The sequence below is a fragment of the Labrus bergylta genome, chromosome 13 (assembly GCF_963930695.1).
Source record: "Labrus bergylta chromosome 13, fLabBer1.1, whole genome shotgun sequence".
In the NCBI taxonomy this organism is placed as follows: Eukaryota; Metazoa; Chordata; class Actinopteri; order Labriformes; family Labridae; genus Labrus; species Labrus bergylta.
Genome location: NC_089207.1, coordinates 8,612,287 through 8,631,703, shown reverse-complemented (window position 1 = coordinate 8,631,703; position 19,417 = coordinate 8,612,287). Strand labels below are relative to the sequence as shown.

At 40.0% G+C, this 19,417-nt stretch overlaps 3 protein-coding genes across 8 annotated transcripts in view; 2 read left to right on the top strand and 1 right to left on the bottom strand.

Annotated features, from left to right (window-relative positions):
• si:dkey-91i10.2 (uncharacterized protein LOC555224 homolog) overlaps window positions 1-3,451 on the top strand; it is a 64,067-nt gene extending 60,616 nt beyond the window's left edge. For all 4 annotated transcript variants that reach the window (XM_065962070.1, XM_065962068.1, XM_065962071.1 and 1 more), the window contains one exon: window positions 48-3,451. In XM_065962070.1, coding sequence (XP_065818142.1) covers window positions 48-882 — 835 coding nt within the window. In that variant the 3' untranslated portion in view covers window positions 883-3,451. The remainder of the gene's footprint in view (window positions 1-47) is intronic.
• A 622-nt stretch (window positions 3,452-4,073) lies between these two features.
• tsn (translin) lies at window positions 4,074-8,543 on the bottom strand. The gene is made up of 6 exons (XM_020649148.3): window positions 8,362-8,543; window positions 6,401-6,494; window positions 6,224-6,320; window positions 5,834-5,949; window positions 5,665-5,744; window positions 4,074-5,580 (listed from the first exon to the last, which is right to left on the bottom strand). The coding sequence occupies exons 1-6, from the start codon at window positions 8,425-8,427 to the stop codon at window positions 5,350-5,352; spliced, it is 684 nt and encodes a 227-aa protein (XP_020504804.1). The 5' UTR covers window positions 8,428-8,543; the 3' UTR covers window positions 4,074-5,349.
• Window positions 8,544-10,800: 2,257 nt separating this feature from the next.
• The window catches only part of LOC110001555 (protein FAM124A), a 68,769-nt gene continuing 60,152 nt past the window's right edge, over window positions 10,801-19,417 (top strand). For 2 of the 3 annotated variants that reach the window (XM_065962492.1, XM_065962490.1), the window contains exons 1-2: window positions 10,801-11,078; window positions 17,024-17,055. In XM_065962492.1, coding sequence (XP_065818564.1) covers window positions 11,023-11,078; window positions 17,024-17,055 — 88 coding nt within the window. In that variant the 5' untranslated portion in view covers window positions 10,801-11,022. The remainder of the gene's footprint in view (window positions 11,079-17,023; window positions 17,056-19,417) is intronic. The other variant, XM_065962491.1, reaches the window with a different exon arrangement.

Below are 19,417 nucleotides of genomic sequence, written 5' to 3'. Positions count from 1 at the left end.
CTGTGATTTTTTTTATTCAGCCTATTTATTTGTGTTTGTTCCTACAGGATTTTCCTGGACGTTTCCCAGAATGACAACACGGCTTTGCGGCGTATGAACTTGCGCTCCTTCCTAATGGCGCCTCTCCAGCGTGTGACCAAATACCCGCTTCTGCTGAGTCGCATCATTAAGGTCACTTCTGAATGTCATCCCGACTACTCGCGTCTACGGGAGGCCAAGAGTCGGGTTGAATCCCACCTGGAGCACATCAACATGAAGACGAAGCAGGAGGGCAACGGTGTCACCTGGTCCCTGCGCTCATTCCGCCGCGACAGCCGTAAAAACCGGGAGGTCATTAACATAGAGATGCGAGAGGTGTCGATGAAGACGGTGGGCTGGGCGAGAGAAAACACTAGATTTGTCATGGAGGGACCCCTCCAGCTGTCCCAGCCAGCAGATGGTCACTGGGTGAAGAAGGGAAGCAAGGCCTTAAAGTTCCAGAACGTCCAGAGTCTGCTGATGGTGAGGACACAGCGGGCCGGGGAAACCCCTGTACAGGGCACTGACCCTGTGGCGAGGGGGGATCAAGTGGACGTAGGTGGAGAAAGCATACGAGATGGTGTTCTGGTTCTAATCAAAGACAAGAGCAGCGGGAAGTTCACCGTGTTGAGAGAGCCCATACGTTTGGGAAACTGCATAGTGTCCACGGATCCGGACAGTGAGGACACATTCGAGGTGCTCGACATTCGAAAGGAGTCTTTCGTTTTCCGTGCCTCGGACAAATCTCGCACCCAGCAGTGGTTCCATCAAATCAAGAGATACGCTCGAGACTTGGGCACCTGGAGGAAAAGGCGCAATGCTTTGCCCAACATCATGATCAACACGAACCAGGCCCGCTCCTGAGACTAACCAACCCCCCTCCGCCTTTGTCACACTGTAAATAACCTGAATCCTTCTACTGCAAAAACGAACTGACAACGAGAAGCATTTCCCAGTGAAACCACTGTTATGACTCATTAGATTTCAGAGGACAAAAATCATTCCCAAAGTTTCATAGGGGTCGTATACTGTACAGAAGAAGTGGACATAGCCACTGTGACATCAACCACGAGTCTGTTAACCGCACTTTTGAAGCCAATAATCTGCATTTGGGCCACTGCCATCTTGGTTTTTCCAGAATTGAGATAATGGGGGTTGAGACACTTGGTTGTCTGGTTTCCATGGTATTGGCTTGACAATCACAGGTAGCCACACCCCAAAGCATACTGTGCTTTATTGGTATATTCTTAGTTAGTTGTCAATCTGGTTTCATGCAAATGTACTTCTCTTTGCAACCAACCAAAGGAGTCCCCCCCCCCCGCCACTGGCAATTACAGAGAATGCAGTCTTAAAGCACTTTGTCCTTGGCTTCACTTCTAAGACAAGAGGCTACGTCCACTTCTTATATGCAGTCTATGGATCAGAGGATGAGACAGCACTTCTTTTTCTTTCAAATCTATGAGTGTGCCATGCTCTCGCAAAATGAAATACGAAGATTGAAGTCATTAACACTGAGGAAAATTCTTGGACAACCAAAAATCCTGGGCTGTGCTTGTCAGCCTTGATTGTAAAGACTGTTTGCTCCTGGAGAAAGAGAGCTGTGTGTCTGATGAAAAGCATGACTGAACATGACTGACTGCTAAAAAGAAAAATTGTAACGTTCTTTTTTTTTATATACAAGGCATAATACAATTGGGGGTGAACATTTGTTTTGTGGTATGAAAAGTCGAAGATGTGGTTAAGAGCTTTGCTCAGTGGTTTCTGTTTGTTGTCACTGCCCTCTCCTGTTTGTGTGTCGCCCTCTTCTGTATGTCGGCGGTAGAGCAACTTTCACTGCCAGGGATGCAGTTGAGCAGAGCCTTTTTTTGACAGGTTGAACACTGTGTTTTAAATTTATAAACGAGAAATCACGAAACAGCAATAACCTCTGCCCGTTTCAAAATAAGTAGCTACTGTTTATGCATTTTATTTCCAAGCATTGTCTTTTGGCATTCAGGTTTGTCCTGCTGTGTAACTCAAATTCATTGTGGCAGATTTACTGCGTCTTAAGTCTCAAATACAGTCCTGTTTGAAGGATGGCTTAGAATACAAAGGAAGTTTCTGTTTTGGTCAATCATGGGAATGAAATAACAGCAGTCTGTGAAAAGTCTTCTTAATCTTTTTGCGTTAAAATAATGATTAACAGGTTAAGTTTAACATAACAGATTACCCTGTGTACGTTATAGTGTTAACCAGAAGGACCTTGTGTGGAGTCACACTTTTGCAGTATAAATTGATCTTACTCATCATTTGGTGGGTAAACTGTCTGGAAAAATTGAAAATGGTTGCTCTAATTCTCAGCTTTAAGGAGAGCCTTTTCGTTTAGTTTTTTCCCCTCTAGACTAAATCCCAGTTATGAAATCTGAAGTAACAGACAAAAAGGGAAAACAACTTTTGGAAAATTGGAGGGAGTTAGGAAATCATAATCAAACAATATCACATCTGTTGACATTTTGTCAGTCAACTAACCTTTTGACAAATCTTCACAGCAATGTAAGAACACAAACATGTCTCTAATACTACAGATCCTCACCTTTTACCCATAAAGCACAAGGCAGAAATGTGTGATACATAAATATGAAACTTGTGTCCTGGTAACTTTGGTGTTAACAGGTTGACAAACTCTAGTTACTCGAGATCCTCTCTTCACAAACACTTCCCTACCATCTTGTCCAGACCTGGTTTGAACTGTGTGTTATTATGTGGTCTAGCGGTGAGCTGTTGTGCCTTGGTACTTGATTACTGTTACGTTTGAAGGTACTGACTTATTTGCAGACTGTCACAGTAGCATTTATCTGAGATACTGAAAAGTCTGCCCTCTGCTGGCACCTGATTGAGATCATTCTACAGGCAATATAATTATTCCTCTTGACAGTCTCTGGCTGCTGATCCTCACGCATATTTAAGTGTTTTTTTTAATTTTATTTATAAAGGCTTTATTTTGTTTAATGCACTTTATTATGATCCAGTAATAGAACGCTCTGAAGTATAACTATGTTACACAGTCTTGTTTATTCACAATTCTTTCAATGAGAAGAAACCATGCTGATTGAAGCCGATTCAAGCAGGTTTAAAAAAAAAGAAAAGAAAATACTGTCATCAAACCAAAACTACTGTTTAAGACTGATGCTGTTTTATATTTGCTTTGAAGTAGCACTAGAAAAAGGTAGTGGATCACTGTGTTTGGGAGGGCAGCAGGGATACTAGCTCCACACCAGTACTCGTCCTTTGCTGTCGAAAAAAGCCGTTTCAGATTTAAAATATTAAAAAATACAAAGCCTACCGAGTTTAATACGGATTCTTTTCTGATTTCCTCATTTTCATTTTGAAACACCTGATGTATTATTTCCCCAATGTAATATATTGTGAATTATATTAAAAAATGTGAAACTTAGCATTGCTTATTTGTTCTTTTGTTTTTGCCTTTATTTTGAGACAGAACAGTGGATAGAGAGATTGGGAAGGGGAGTGCTGACCTGCGGAAAAAGGAGCCACAGGTTGAATTCGAACCCGGGCCTCCTGCTTAGGGGAACACAGCCTCCGTACCTGGGGCGTGCACACTAACCTCTAGGGCGGTGGTTCCCTAAGTGGGGGTCGCAGGACACTGAAAAGGGGGTAGCGAGAATTCTTCCAAAAATTAAAAGCGACTTGAATTTGCATATTTTAACCCTTATTATACAAAATAAGTAGTTCAAGAGATGACTTGTGTTCTTCTTCTAGCATTTCTTACAATAAATAATGTGTTCAGGCTGTTGTGTTCTTTTGTGTTGTTCCAATCCCCGTGTTTGGAAAGGCCTTTAAGTGTGCCCGGGTGTGCGCAACGGTTTAAACCACCTCCATGGACAGAGGGGGTCCCCAGTCTCTAGCACCCATGAACCCCAAAAATAGGCACTAGAGACTGGGGACCCCCCCCCTTGTCCATGAAGGTGGCACACTTTATACCCTGCTCTAGGGTACCGGCGCCCCTCCTTATTTGTGCAATATGCCAAAAGTACAAAGTGTTACGACGCCAGAAATGCAGAACGTAAAAATATATTTACAGCAAAATGAAACATTTTAGGACAACTGATCCATCACACAGTATAAGTGGAATGCACTCATCAGTATCACTCCAGGAAACAAAAGCACTAATGGCAGAGATGGATTATGAATTATTTCTAGAAAATACATTTCAACTTTACTACAGCATGGAACTAAACACTAGAATGCAATGTTTACAAAAGGGAAAAAAAGAAGTAAACGAGAAAAATCTGAGAGCACAACGCATGCAGGACATAATATGACATTCGGCCTGTTTTGCATTTGCTTGTAGACTTCCAGAGAAAAGCTTCATCACGTGACCAAAGCAATACTATGGCTTAACAGACATATTCATTGGCACCTTTCAGCAAAGGCTCGTTGATGTTGGACAAAAAAAAAAAAAAATTACAAAAGAAGGAATCTAACGAATCACAGAGTAGCTTTCAATTATGCTCAGTGCATCTTGGTCATTTCTTTGGCTGTGCCTCTACTGGAGCCTCATTTATAAAAAAGTAAATAAGAGTAAGGTGCGCTTGATCCAACTCAAAACTAAGGCTTCTAATTAAAGTCAGAAACTATCAAAATCTGGTATCAGTGTTGTTCAACTGGTTGTTATTGTCTTTTGGGTTTGAGATTCGAATATGAAATCGATGCATCAGATATCTCTTCTATAAATGAGGCTCCTGGATCTCTGTTTGGATGCATAAACTTTTCAGCAATCAGAGTCTAAAGAAATACTACCAGGCATCAACTCAACACATTACAACTTTGTTTTTGCAAAACAAATACCCACAAAATATAAGCTCGGCATGGTGGGAACACTCACAATTGAGGTGTCTCCACCTGCCTTCTTGAATGATTTAAACATCAATAAAATGTAAGAAAAAGTTGACATTTGCAAATTTGATGTGACAGTTGCATAATCAACTCAGTGAAAGAATAACACAGGAATACAGAAATAGAAACAACGGCAACCGGCAACAAACTGAGCCTTCGATCTTAAGCCTCCGAACGAATGGTGCCAAACTTGGTCACCGTCTGTGCCAGCCTTCTGACAGACTGTCGTCCATTTAAAGCCCTTTCTCATGCTTGCCATCGCACAAACACACACTCACACAGTCACACAGTCTGTCCTCGGCTGCTGGGGCCTCAGGTGCATCCCTGGGATTTGGCTTCCAGGTAGGTTAAGGGGCAGCAGCCGTGGAGAGGTCCCAGCCTGGGGGCGGCTACAGCATCCTCCTCCGTCTCCCACAGCCGGTCCACCTCTGACCTCTATTTTTCCACGGCGGACTCCTGCTCTTTTGCAAGCCCGCGGATGGATAGGTCGTACACCACCTCCTCGATTTTCTTCACGTCATACTTGAGGCCGTCGTAGCGTTTCCGCAGCGGGTCATTCTTCAGGTTCAGCAGGCGGAACCCCGAGTCAAGCTCGTTGATGAAGTTGGAGATGCGGAGCGGCCGGGTGTAATCTCCTGCTGTGACGCTGTTTACTGCTAGCCGTGACTTCAGGAAGAAACAGCGGCATGAGTTAAAACACAACTCGCCTGTACAGTTTCCTGTTGCCATATCAATAAACAACACACTCACCAGTTCACTAGCCATGATCAGCACACCTGCCAGGTAGTCCTCTACATCCAGGTGAAAGCCTTTCTCTCGCACCACCTCGACTGTAAGGCAAAGAGAGCAGAGAAAGAAAGATTAGAAGATTAAAGCAACTTTCCCTCAGCTGAAAACAAACTCACAAAGTGATACCTACTGCCAAGTATCTGAGCCACTTCCTCCCGAGTCACAAGCGCTTCACTCTCCAGGTAGACAACAAAGGCTGCTAAGAAAGCCAGGCGCTGCAGGACAAACCGCCAGTGTTCATGGAACCTAAAGATAAAAAGGATCAAATAGATCAGAGAAAGAGGGATTTAACACGTTTCACCAAGATAGTCCACTCAGTGAAAACTCTGATTTCCACAAAGTTCAGAGTATCTACATAAAGACAAACAAGATAAATAGATAGACAAGAAAAATTTCTGTTTCCCATATTGTCATAGTTTATTTTTTTTCCAGCTAATGAGAAGTTTGGAACATACTCAAATTTAAACATTTAACTGGCAAAAATATATATATACAGTATATATATAGAAGTGGCTCCTACCTGTAGTACTGCTCCATAGGAAATTTTGTTTTGAGGTCTGCAATTTGTGTCCTGACGGTGCAGAACAGCTCCCGCACCTTCGCACATTTACTGGGAACTAATGAGAGAGAAAAAAATGCAATGTTTTGAAAAGATTAAAAAGCTCAAATAATTCAGGAAAAGTCAAGTGCTACTTACTTTCTTTGAATCCAGATGGCTGGTGGACACTTTGGAGTACTGTTAGTATTTCTCGGGCAGTCTGCTCCAATGTCTGGACCACTTTCCGGATATCCTAGATAAAAGGTCAACTCAATATAAGTCTAATGAAGTGTTTTTTTATAGACAGATAGAGCAGGTGTCCCATACTGTATATGGTGGTCAAATCCTTGATGCGTTGGCTGTGGGTTCAACTCCAACCTGAGATTATTTAGCGCATATTATTTTCACTTTTTCTTCCCAACATTTCCTGTCTCTATTCAGCTGTCAGAAGGTAAAGGGCCAACAATAATCTCAAAAGAAGAGTTGTGTTAATACAATAAACCAGCTTTTCAATCAATAGATAATCATACCTGTAGGAGCTGTTTACTATTATTAACTAGAATTATTTGTTTAGTTATTCTAGATGTTTTCTTTATTTAAAATATATTTTTGATCATATTTTCTTTTTGTAGTTGTGCATTTGGTTTATTTAGTTTTGCATAATTAAGTATTTTGATTTGTTTGACATTTGGGTAACATTGTGGGCACCTGAGGTTTAATAGGCAAGAAGGCAGGTAGAGGACCAGCATGCACCTGGGTGGGCCTATGTTTTTTCATTTTCTTTTACCTGGGCAAGAGAGGCAGCGGAAGCCATGATTTTTATTGTTACTTTTTTTTGCATGCTTGCTTTCTGCAAAATAAACCATCGGAAACGCAGAACTTTTGAATGGACAATGGACTTCTTCCGCCTGCTACACAACTTCCCCATGGTGCATCAGTGGCATTTTGACTATGTTTGATATACGTTTTATTTCGATTTATTCCCCCCCCCCCCAGACAGATAGCCACTTACCAAACTCCTCTGACATGTCAACTGAACAGAATCTGTGCAATCCAAATTAAAACCCCAAAAGATCATAAACACTTTGAAATACAAACGAGGTAAATATAAATGTTGGTGGAGAAAAATGAAGAATTTTCATAAATAATTTATTTGTAGATGGCATGATAAAAAAAAACGTGTATGAGGGAATATTTAATTGTCCTCGTGTTATGACATGATGAACGAAATATTATTATTTATTATTTGCTGTAAGAAATAAAGTTTGGTATTACCCAGTCACGTAGTGGAGCCTAAAGAAGTGGCTGTAATCTTAGATTTTTCCAAAAATGTTGGCCCGTCCATCAGAAGGTAAACGGCCTCTGTGACATTAAAGACTACTCTTGCATATTTAGTCAGTGTGTATTACCCAATTATAGACAGAGTACCCCCCCCCACCCTCACCCCCTTGCTCCCTATCCCTCTTCCTGCATCTTATCCCATCTCTCCCTCTATCCCCTTCCAAGTTTTTTCTTACCACTGTAACTTTTGCTGCTTTGCTAAAGTGCTCATGATGGATAGGCCGGATCTTTGTAATATAGCAATAAGTAAGGTCTTTTACCTGCTTTTTGTAAAGTGTCTCGAGATAACACTTGTTATGAGTTGACATATACAAATAAAAACTGATTGACTGATTGATTGATTGACTGATTGATTGATCCCTTCACCAATTCTTGGGGGGGAATTGCAGAATACAACTGATATTGTCAATTAATCAATGGTGTGAATCAGAGGGGATTTAGAAGTGGGTATGTGGAAACTGAATACCTGCACTACACCACAGGTATTACACATATTAAAGAACAACAGGTGAAGCGTCATGGCGCATGGTTCAAATGAAGGCGAGCAGCATGTCATCATTTATATTTTAAGAAAAGTGAAAACCCTTTTTGTGCAATCTTATAAACATGAGCAAACATCATCTATCCTTATCAGTCATTTTAGGCTCTACGGCTCAACAAACCGGACTTCATTACAGTCTTGAAGCAACGTGAAAACATGAATTGTGTTGTAAAGATTCTCCTTAGCTGCTAGCTAACACTCCCTGAGAGCTAACGGGGAGGCAGGTGTTCATTCATACCTCTCGGACGTCCTGGTCGGCGCTCAGGAAGCCCTGAATATAACTGAACATCTCGGTGACTGACATGTCGGATACAAGCTCAAAACGCTCCGGATTAAATCAACAATGAATCGTCCTGCTTGCTAATACATAAAAACACCAACGTGCACGTCTCCTCCGCCTCTCCGTCCTTTGGGTGGCGCTGTGTGATGATGTCATCGTGTAAACGTTGTGTCGATTCCATTTCTCTGCTGAAGATATGTGGCAAGATATTTCTACATTTATTTTTATTTATTTTTGCACAATATTTGTAATTTTTAGATTGTAACTTTTTAGCTGCAATTTTCAATTTAATATTTTATTATAATTTTCATTATATCCCGAAGCAAAGTGTTACATTCATTAAATTTACCGGGTCAAAATCCCATTTTTTTACTTTTAAGAAAGATTAAACATTAAAACAATTCAGATTGAATGTAAACTAAATGTAACTGTTTTGCTTTGTTGTTTTATATTGTTTTTTTAAATGTATTTTTTATTGTTAATAAATTATTCACAATTTTGTACGTATATCTTCAACTTATTATATTGTATATTAGTACTATACGTACATTTCTATCTTCTTCTCTTATAAAAAGATTGTCTCAAGCCAGATAAAGTGCGTTCACATTTGAAAGGTACTTCTGCCATTACAACAACAAAAAATATAATAAAGTAAAATTTTAATAGCAAATTTACCATATTTATTTCTATTTCTAAGTTTAACACTACCTATTTCTAGAGTTAGTGTTTAGAAGCCTTTTCATATTTGTCTTCTGTCATTGTATACTTTGTGTTTTTTATTTCTCACTTACTTCGCTGATGAAAACATATCTTTAATGCCAATAAATCCCCTTTTGAATTGAATGAAGGTTGTTGTTGAGTTGGTCTGTCTTTAGCATAGACTGTATGTAGGCACCTGGTACTACATCAACCTTACATCTCAACGGGGCGGGGACAGCATTGTTGGGAGGATTCTAAGCCTGCTTTAAACCTATGGATGGAGGCTTTGTGATTTCTCTCTGTGTGAATAATTCTAAAGTTACATCTCTTGATTTTGCTCTAAGAAAATGCTATAATGATACAAACAATGTATGGGTGAAATAAATCCTTAAGCTTTTGTTAGAATTGCTGTATTTGTGTGTAATAAACCCTTTAAAACGTATTAGAAAGGAGTATTTTGTTTAATAGACCTTTAAACTTTTAGAAGTGGCATTTTGGCATTTAATCTGTTGTAAAATGTGCTATAGGGGTGAAATAAACCTTTAAATCTCTTAGAATTGGTATTTTTTTATATGTAAATCGTTCAAACTCCTGTTAGTTTTTTTTTAATTTAAATGTAATAAACCTAAAACTGTTGCTAGAATTATTGTTAGGTTATTTGAAGGAGTTATTTGTAGCACTAGACCTTTAAAACAGTTTGAGTTGTTATTTTGGTGTAATAAAACTTTAAACTGTTGTCAGTATTAGTATTTTTTGTACAGAGCCTTTAAAACTCTTGTAAGAAGGGGGCAATTATAGTTTTATAGACCTTAAAACATGTTATAATTCAAATGTGGGTATACTTAGTAGGGAGCCCAGATAATTATATTGTTATATATTGTTAATTTTTACTTTTTTCAATTCAATTCAATTCATTTCAAAAAACTTTTATTTGTCCCCGGGGGTCAATTCAAAGGCACACAGAGCAGTAAATTAACAACAGTGCAAGTACGAAACATTTTAACCTAAATATAAAGTGTCAATTTAAATACAACTTAAAGCTTAAACTTGACTTAAAAATACAAAATATAAAGGAGTAGCTATAAGTGGACAGTGATCAGATGTAACCATAACTATGTGCAGTAGTGACCAGATGTAAACAGAACTGTGTGCAGTAAACGAGAAATAAATATATATATATACAGAGCTATGTGCAAGTATGAAATACTAAATGATAAGTTATAAGGTGCATGGTGAATAATGGAACAACAGAATTAATATATACAATATAACTGTAAAGGTAAATAAAGTGACCGTAGTGCAATGATGGATAAGAAACAACAGGAATAAAGTAACCAGAGCTGTATGAATACTGAAATAGAAAGGATAGAATAAAGTGATGTAGTGCATGAGACCAGATAAAGCAGAGGCAGTTAAGGTGGGACTTCAGGGTCACCGTAAATTAGCCTATAATTATCCTAACTAACTAACAAACTAACAAACTGACTAAATATAAAATGTGTGACAAAAACATCAAGTCTACGGTTCAACAATAGACCAAATATTGGGGTTCAGGGCTCATCCCGTAGACTGGTTCAACACATGGGTTCAGGTTCAACACTGCTTTAGTTGCTGTTTCAAAGTCGTCCAGTAGGGGGCAGTGTCGTCACTGCAGCCTCCGGCTCTGCAGACTCATAGCATTGGGCTGACGCAGGAAAAACAGGCAGTCAGCAGCCTGTTGCTCGAATTATAGTCAATCAGACTCCGTGTTTGCAGGTCAGGAGGTGCAAACCCGCGCTTTAGTAAGCTGTCCACTCGTTAAAATTACTCTCTTTTTCAACCGTATTGTGATTTGGATAGTCCTGTTTTTTTTCTTCTCTTTTTCGTGAACTCAGGACTTTGAAACGATGAAGCCAACTGCCGTCCAGCTGAAACCCTGAGATGGAGAAAACCTCAGCAGAAGATGACTGTGTGGATTCAGGAGCCGAGACCGGAGGGTGAGTGAAGCAAGAAGTCACACTGAAGATGTGACTGATTTTAAAACGTGTACTCAAGAGTGTTTGGGAACTTTTAGACCTTTTTGTTAAGAACAATATTGCCATTGTCGTTGATTATGTGTGCTTCATGGTGCATTAGCGGTAGATGTAAGCGAATTAAAAAAAACAAAAAAAACAAAAAACACTTTTGACCCTTTGATGTTTTTTCTTGCGTGTGTAAGGACATATCAGACACACAAAATAATCCTAAACCATGTGCCGAATTAAAGCAAATATGGGTTAATGGAGAAAAATTATGCTGGAACAGTTGTATATAGTCTAACAAGGAAGATATCATGAAATAGACATTTTGTTAGATGGAGTTTGGTCCCTTGAATACAACAGAGCTCCATGTAGGATAATTTATATTGTACAAAAAGTGGCCCCTCCGTTTTGATTTTTTTTTCTATTTAGTTAAAGCACACCGGTCAATCAACCATTAGGTTTACTAACTTTTGTCATGATATACAGACTATAATATTTTTAGGCTGCTCATTCATGCAAACATTCTTGGATTGCATGCCTGATTAAGCATTTGATGTCATGTCTTTTGGGGACATATGGAGGAGGTGTGATCCTAATTCTCCAGTGGAAAGTTAATCTTAATCACTTATCCTAATGAGAGTTCAGCTACACACATGCTGTACATGAGGAGCCTGATGCAAAAGTTTGACAACAGATTTATGTGACGACTGTATTGTTCCCTCTGTTTTCAGCCATTAGACAGAGATGAACTACAGTTTCACCTGTGGTATGTCACTGCTTGGTGTTGTACTATGTAGTAGTAGTTGTGCGTGTGTGTGTGTATGTGTGTGACATATTTTTACAACTATGTCCTAACGTAGGTCCTTCATTTATTAGAGTTTAGGTCTCATGAGTTTCGGTACCAACTTTATCATGGCACTCTGATTAGCCACAGTGAGGGCAACACTTTAGATATGACCCTCTCTTGACCTATCCCGTTTTATTGTTCATGCACATGACTGTGTGAGTCAATAAGAATAAAGGAAAGCGTTAATGAACTTAATGAACTCGATCTACAGAGCATTATTAATTCTATATTTTTTTTGTTTGTTTTGTTTCACAGATTTTAACTGTGTTATTTTGGGTATTTTATTAATTACCTATGTTAATATGCAGTATCAGTATAATGATAAAAGGTTCTGTGTGATTTATTTTGTCAATATCATCCAGCCTCCAAGTTCCTTATAGGAGACACTTTCCTGGCTTATTATTCTTACAATAAAAATGACATATATAAGATGTAAACGTGCCAGATTAATTCTAAAAACTCATCTTTATCAGGCACCCTTTACTCGGCTGATGTAAAATGTGACAAACATGAAAAAGGCTGTTAAATAGCAACTTTATGATAATGTATACTAGGCCATTTAACAGTGGTAAAGTAATGGTAAAGTATTCTAAGTTATGCCCTGTTGTCAGAGCAGTCTGTGACCGTGCTATTTCATTAGCCATGAACTGGAACCAAACAGCATAATGTGTGTGTGTGAGAGAGAGGGCGTGTGTGTGTGTGTGTGTCATGGGAAACACAGAAAAGATCCCTGTCCAGAGTGTGAAAGGAAAAGCATGGAGCTGATAACCAGAGAACCACCTCCTCCTCTGCCTCAGTCCACTCTTCTGCTTCCACATCCACTTTTTTTTCCTCATTCACCTCTCTGCGGCGCGTTTCTTTCATCCATCCTAAGATCACAAATAACACACTTCTATAGCATTATTTTACTTCAAAGATAAGAAAATGGTTCTTTTCCAGCATGTCGTTCCCCTCTCTCTCTCCCTCATTTCCAACTCTATCCACTGTCCTATCTCTCCATTAAAAGCCTAAAAATAAATCTTTAAAAAAAGTGACCTACTGTATGCTTACAGCTGCACTATGAGTCTCTACTATTAAGTAAACAAACGACTACACGTCCACTCAGTTAATGAAACTGCTTCATACTGTTTTCTGTTCACAGGAAAGTCTTCTCCATTCTGTGGAACTACACGTAGCATTGATATAAAGGCAGAAACTATCATTAAAGCGTTGTATAGTGGACTCTCTTGCTCTGTCCGCCTGTTCCTACTTTTTACGTCATGTCTTTAACCTCCTCAGACCCCTCCCCCCCCTCACTCCCATCTGACAAGAATAGTGTCCCACTTTGAGGTGCATGTGTGAACAACCAACTCAGGAGGATTTCAAGGGCAGTCTACCTGAAATTTCCGAGACATTTTCAGCAATGCATAATATGTGAGAACAGCTTTTCCCCCCAAAGTACATGAACACACATTGTCCAACTACTCCTCAATGTCTGCACTACAGATTGTTGGCGCAGGACCTCACAGCATTGTAGTTAAACTCAGCATATCCAACTAAACTTCTGTTATTTTTGTACGACTAGCTCATTAAAGTCATACGTCTTCCAATTGTGGTGAAGACTAGTCATGCAAAATGAGTGTCAGTGCAGAGTGTGCACTTGAAGGCAATAAGGAAGGTGAAGGTGGTAAAACTATTTGATTTGATGTCATCTCTCTGACTCATTCAGTTATTGAATGATACAAGATATTAGATTTTTTTTGGGGGCTGTGAAAAAATGTATATTGATTGGTTCAAGGTGGAACTATAACAAAAGTGTTTGAAATACCTTGCTTACCCTAGCTCTATGCATTCTTGGCATAAAGAAAGGTGTGCCCCAGGGCTCTGTCCTTCTCTTCATCACCTACCTTCTCCCCCTTGGCAATATTTTCCGTAAATTCAATATACTTTTCCACTGCTTTGCAGATGACACCCAGCTCTAGCTCGCCAGTAAACCAAACTCCACACTTCCACCCTCCTCCCTCACTTCTTGTTTATCTGAAATAAAATCCTGGTTCTCCTCAAACTTCCTTAAATTAAACAGTGATAAAACCGAGATCCTTCTCGTCGGCACTAAATCCATACTATCCAAAGTTGGCAGTTTATTCCTCACTATTGACAGCTCCTCAGTTTCCCCTTCCCCTCAGGTTAAGAGTCTGGGTGTCATGCTCGACAGCTCACTATCATTCAAATCCCATATCAATAACATTACCCGGTCTGCATACTTCCACTTACGAAACATCAACCGTCTCCGCCCCTCCCTCATCCCCCATACTGCCTCTATCCTTGTCCACAGCCTCGTCACCTCCCGTATTGATTATTGTAATTCTCTCCTCTTCTGCCTTCCTCATAAGTCCCTCCATAAGCTCCAACTGGTTCAAAACTCTGCTGCCCGTATTGTCACCAAAACCCCCTCACCCCCATCCTATAGCAACTCCACTGGCTCCCGGTGAAGCAAAGAATCATCTTAAAACTCCTCCTGTACACCTTCACCACCACCATGATGAAAGAGGTCATGTTAAAGATCACTGGTTAGGCATACATTTATTGTGATTTGAAAATGGAAAACGTTGGTTCATGTTCCATCTCCTAACATCAGTAATATTTTTTCTCTTTAAACCATGACCCAAACATAACAAGACCTTAGCTGTAGAAGCGGCAGGATAATATAAAATGCTCATGAGTCATTGCTTTGATTTATCACTTTATGTTTAGTTTCCTCTCTTTCCCCTCTCTCGCTCGTTTGTCCATTACATGGTGGGATATTTCTGTCCCACCATCTCCAGCATAATCGAAAAGGAGGCAACTGAGTCTGTTGATGTTAAAGATCTCTTTAAAGTTACTCGAGAGCTCATCAGGTCGCTCTGCAGTCAGGCGTTGTGTTCATAACCGGGCTGCTGTCTGTCTTCGCTTTACTGTCTGTTTATTGTCTTTGGACGGAGATGAAGCGAGGCTGCGTGGCCAGACTGGGAACGCCAGACGAGATGCTAACCGGCACGGCTGGAGGAGGCCTGCCAAACTCACGATACCCTTTGGGAACCATTAAAACAGACCTGCAACTGCCTCAAACTCTTCTCTATAGAGCCGTTAACCATATAAAGAAAGACAGTTTTTTTTTTCTTCCACATTTTGTCATTTTTCTCTCTGCATGCAGGGACAAGTCTATAAGTTTCACTCTGTGCTCTTTTTGCTGGAACCTTCCTGTCATTTATCTTCTGCTCAGTATATTTGTCTTGCCTTTCGCTCCCTGTGTCATTTTTCTCCCTCTGCTGTACCCAATCATCTTCTCTTCCTACCTTCCTCTGCTCATTTCTGTTTCCTCCCATCATCCCATCCATTCCTTTCTGTTCTCAGCTAATGCCTGTTAGTTAGATTAATAACGTCCTGCTGCAGGAAACAGACTCACTCCTCTGTTTCCTGCTGTCCTGTAGCTCCAGAGGCCTTATTAGTTTAGAGACAGGAGGGTATGTGAGGAGGAACTGTGTTCTCTGGTTGTCAGCTGACTCCTGTGGGACTAATAATCTCAGGTGATATAGTAGACACGCGAGCCAAGGGTTTTTTCACGGACAGTTCAGGGAATTATAGCATGTGTAGGATCCAGTTTAACTCGTCAATAAGTCTTGTTGTATGTGGGGAACATACGTCCTTCTTGTTTGTTCCCACACAGATATTTGTCTAGTAGAAATGTCAGAATGTTTTCTCTAATCCAAAATAATGTAGTTAGCGGAAATCTAATTCTGCTTCTGTCAGAGCTCAAAGATGAGAGCTTTAGATTAGACATGTTCATTTCCTGACAGAGAATTTGTATGTGTGTGTGTGTGTGTAGTGTGTAAGAAGTGAGAAAAGTAGTGTTGTTTCCTTAGTTTCAAAGTAATAGTTTGGAAATGGAAATTTGCTCACTTGAACATGTCCCAGAGGCTTTTAGAGTTATTTCTTGGATGATTGTTTAACCACAAATTACACTTACACTCTTCCAAACTATTGAATTATCTCTATAAACCTTAGCTAGTGTTTGTATAGGTAGAGCGTTCCTATGCAAATTAAGTTGGTGCACTACTCAAGCCCGACTCAAGGATTGTCACAACCAATCATTTTTTCCAAATAATCCTCAATTGTGAGGTGTCATTACGATTATTTTAGTGCTCCTGATAGAGTTGAAGCCTCACCGATCTTGAAGCTTAAGTATGAATTGATATTTACGATTCCAGGTCGGGCTGCACCCAACGGAATATCTACAATAGCCAATGAGAGAGCAGATCAACTCCAGCTCGTACTGCAGATTATATAAAGCCGTGCGTCTTCTCAGCCAGGATTTCACCTGTATTGGTTTTCTGTTTTTGATCACGCGTGTCAAGCATTAAGTTCTGGAGAAGGGGAACATCTTGCCTGACTCTGATGCCTTGTAGGTTATTGTATCTGTATTGTATCTCTTTGGATGTAGCCCGGCTGGCTGTTTCCTGATTCCAGTCTTGGTGCTAAGCTAAGCTAAGCTATTCGCCTTCGGGCTTTATATGCTATTCAAAAGTTCTCAATTCATACAAACAGTATGATATATTGTTAGGATCATTGTCATGGTTGATGAAAATGGGACAAATTTGTCGTTAGATTTGTCTCAAAGAGGCATTTGTTTTTTAAATAACCTGATTTTTCTCTGAAATATACTTTGAAATGTAGTTCAAGTAATCAAAAAAAGAAATACCGTAGAGAGACAAGTATTAAAATCATCCATGAGCACATAAATACTTATTTATGTATTTCCAGTAGAAGAAAACAGTTCTTTTGTAACTATCTCCTGTGTTTAGTCCCTTCAGTTAGATAAAAACTCAGAAACGTCTGTGACCTTTCCAGTTGGACCTCTCCTGCTGTTTAGCCAGATGTCAGCACTTTATTTGAAATAGCAGTGTGTCATACTGTAAATCACGACGATTGTTTTTCATACTGTAACATAAACTCCTGTCTCCTCTCTCTGTTTTTTGTCCTCTTGTCCTCTTTCTCCCCCTCGCTCCGTACACACATCACCCCTCTAACACCTTTTTTTTTCTGTCGTCCTCTGCAGGTCTGATTACAGTCCCTTATCGTCAGCGAGCAGTAAGTACACAAACTGTGACATGATGCACTGCTAACAGTTATTCAAGCACACACAGCTCAGGCCCAGAGGACATTATCTCCTTAAAGCACACGGACAAATTCTATTTACTTAAAAGGGAGGATTGTGTTTTTGTGTGCTTGTGTTTATTGGATGGTACGACCTACAGCAGATTTTGGGGAGGATTCTTTGTCTTGCCGTGTCTTTTTTTTTTTTCACCTTGTTGTACGTTTAATGAAATGGTGTTTATGCTAAACACTTCACAAAATGTTTAGCAATCAAGGTCATAGTAAACATTCGCCTCTAATGGGCAAATAATTTAAGAACAAATGTCTTCCAGCCTTGGAAAGGATGTCAATAGCAATGGATGAGGCAAGTACAAACTAATATCTTCTGAATGTTCAAAGAGGAAACTAAAACAATTCAGATTTATGAAAGAAGGGTTTCTTCTGGCCGGTGGCCTGGTGGTTGGTGTGTGCGCCCCACATGCAGAGGCTGTGGTCCTCTAGGCGGACGGTCGTGGGTTTGGCTCCTTTACCACAGGTCGTTCCCCACTCTCTCTCTTTCCCCATTTTTCGACTCTGTCTACTGTCCTATCTCGCTGGTAGAGGCACAGGAAGCCCCCCCCCCCCAGCTTTTTTATCGCTGAGATAAAGACTTCACTGGCAAAAGTAAGACAGGAAAACAGTCGGGGGACGTAAACCTGGAGAAAAAATAAAAAGTGAATAATGAAATTATTATCCAAACTCTTCATTGTAAACATCCAATACCATTTAGAGATCAACGCCCTGCTTCACTTAACAGACTTACTCTGTGTTTGTTTGCACGATAATCTGGATAGTAATGAGGATAATCTGGATATTTTGACTGTTGGCTTGCATCCAACCTCGACTGATCGACTGACAGCTCGCGCATCTAACCCCGTCTGACTTTTTAGCATTGTCATCGCTTTACCAATCAGTCGTTGCTGCAGCTTTAAAAATACTATTTGTGTTGTTATTTTCTGGGGAAGGGGCGTGTGTGTGTACGCTGATACTAATATGATGTGATATTGATGACAAAGATTTCAAATGTGATGTTCTGACACTTGCTCTTTCATTGCAAAATTGAAGTTTTCTTCCTAATGAAAACAACTGCTCAGAATTAGACAACAGCTTTCTATGAATAACACATCAGCATCTTTGTAAGTGCTTGTGCTACTTGAACTCTGAGGTTGCAACATGCTGCTGTGTTAGCCGCCTTGTGCTTACGTTTGCACGCTGTCTGAGCAGTCAGTTAAAAACGTGTCTGCAACGGTCATGACCTTGCTCCAGTGTAGTTGCCAGGCCTTTCACAATGAGGGGATTATATCCATTATTAGCCCATTAATCTGGTCTGCAGGAAGCTGCGTTATCCCACCAGCACCACACCCGGGAGCCAGGGACCGAAGGATCACATATACACACATACAGCTACACACACTTTCACGCAGACACACACTGTGATGCTGCAGTGCCTGGTTTGGTCTTCCCCATCGTGTTTTCCGTTGTCTTTCCTGCATCAGCGGAGCTTCTGCCAACTATTGTCTCTGTCCCCTGTGGAGGTCAGGACAGGGAGAAAACAGGCACTGGCACATTGACAGAAAAAACACAAACTGTGAAAACAAAGGAAAGTGTGACCACATTTAGGAAGACACTACTGGTATACAACATTTCAAGTACTTATACTTGAAAACTAGGGAAAATGCAAACAGTTAAAGCTGTACAAAAAACAACAACAATACAGCAAAGATTAGCAATATGTTTTCACAATACTATACTGATTCTCCCGTCCCTCACCTGGACGCATTATATTGATGAAATGTAAATTCCTTAAATTCTTGTAATCTCAACGACCTCTGCACCTGTACATGTCGTTGTTCGGCCAGCACACTCCTAGACTCTAAAGCTAATCCATATCCCATTATTTCGATTAATTTAGATAATTTAGATTAACATGGATATAATTACACAATACACTATCAACAGCTTCTTTACTAAAAGGTGTTCTTATCAAAACTGCTCACTGTGTGGAGTGGGGAATATCCAGAGTAACAAGGTAGCTGTTCTTGGTGAGACATGTTGCTGTCAATTTATTAAAATGTGACTTTTAAATGCTGTTAGCACCACAGACATAATGACAATCACTTGGTTTACTTAAAAGGATAGAAGCGCACCTCTAAACAGATGCAGTTTCTTAAATCGTTGGCAGATTTTGTAATCTGGTTTAGAGCTGAACTGACCCTTTAAATCAAAGTCATAAGGTACCATATCATGTGGAGATAAAACATTAAAAGTCTAAACAGGTCTATGCATGGGTGTGACTGACTTGAAACGAGGGTTGTGA

What these genes read in the sequence shown, in the direction of transcription:
- tsn (XM_020649148.3), bottom strand. Translation starts at nt 8,427, where the DNA reads ATGTCAGTCACCGAGATGTTCAGTTATATTCAGGGCTTCCTGAGCGCC. An exon ending in AGTGGCTCAGATACTTGGCA is followed by an intron (nt 5,745 to 5,833) that starts GTAGGTATCACT and finishes TTTGCCTTACAG; the next exon opens with TCGAGGTGGTGCGAGAGAAA. An exon ending in TGATCATGGCTAGTGAACTG is followed by an intron (nt 5,581 to 5,664) that starts GTGAGTGTGTTG and finishes TTCTTCCTGAAG; the next exon opens with TCACGGCTAGCAGTAAACAG.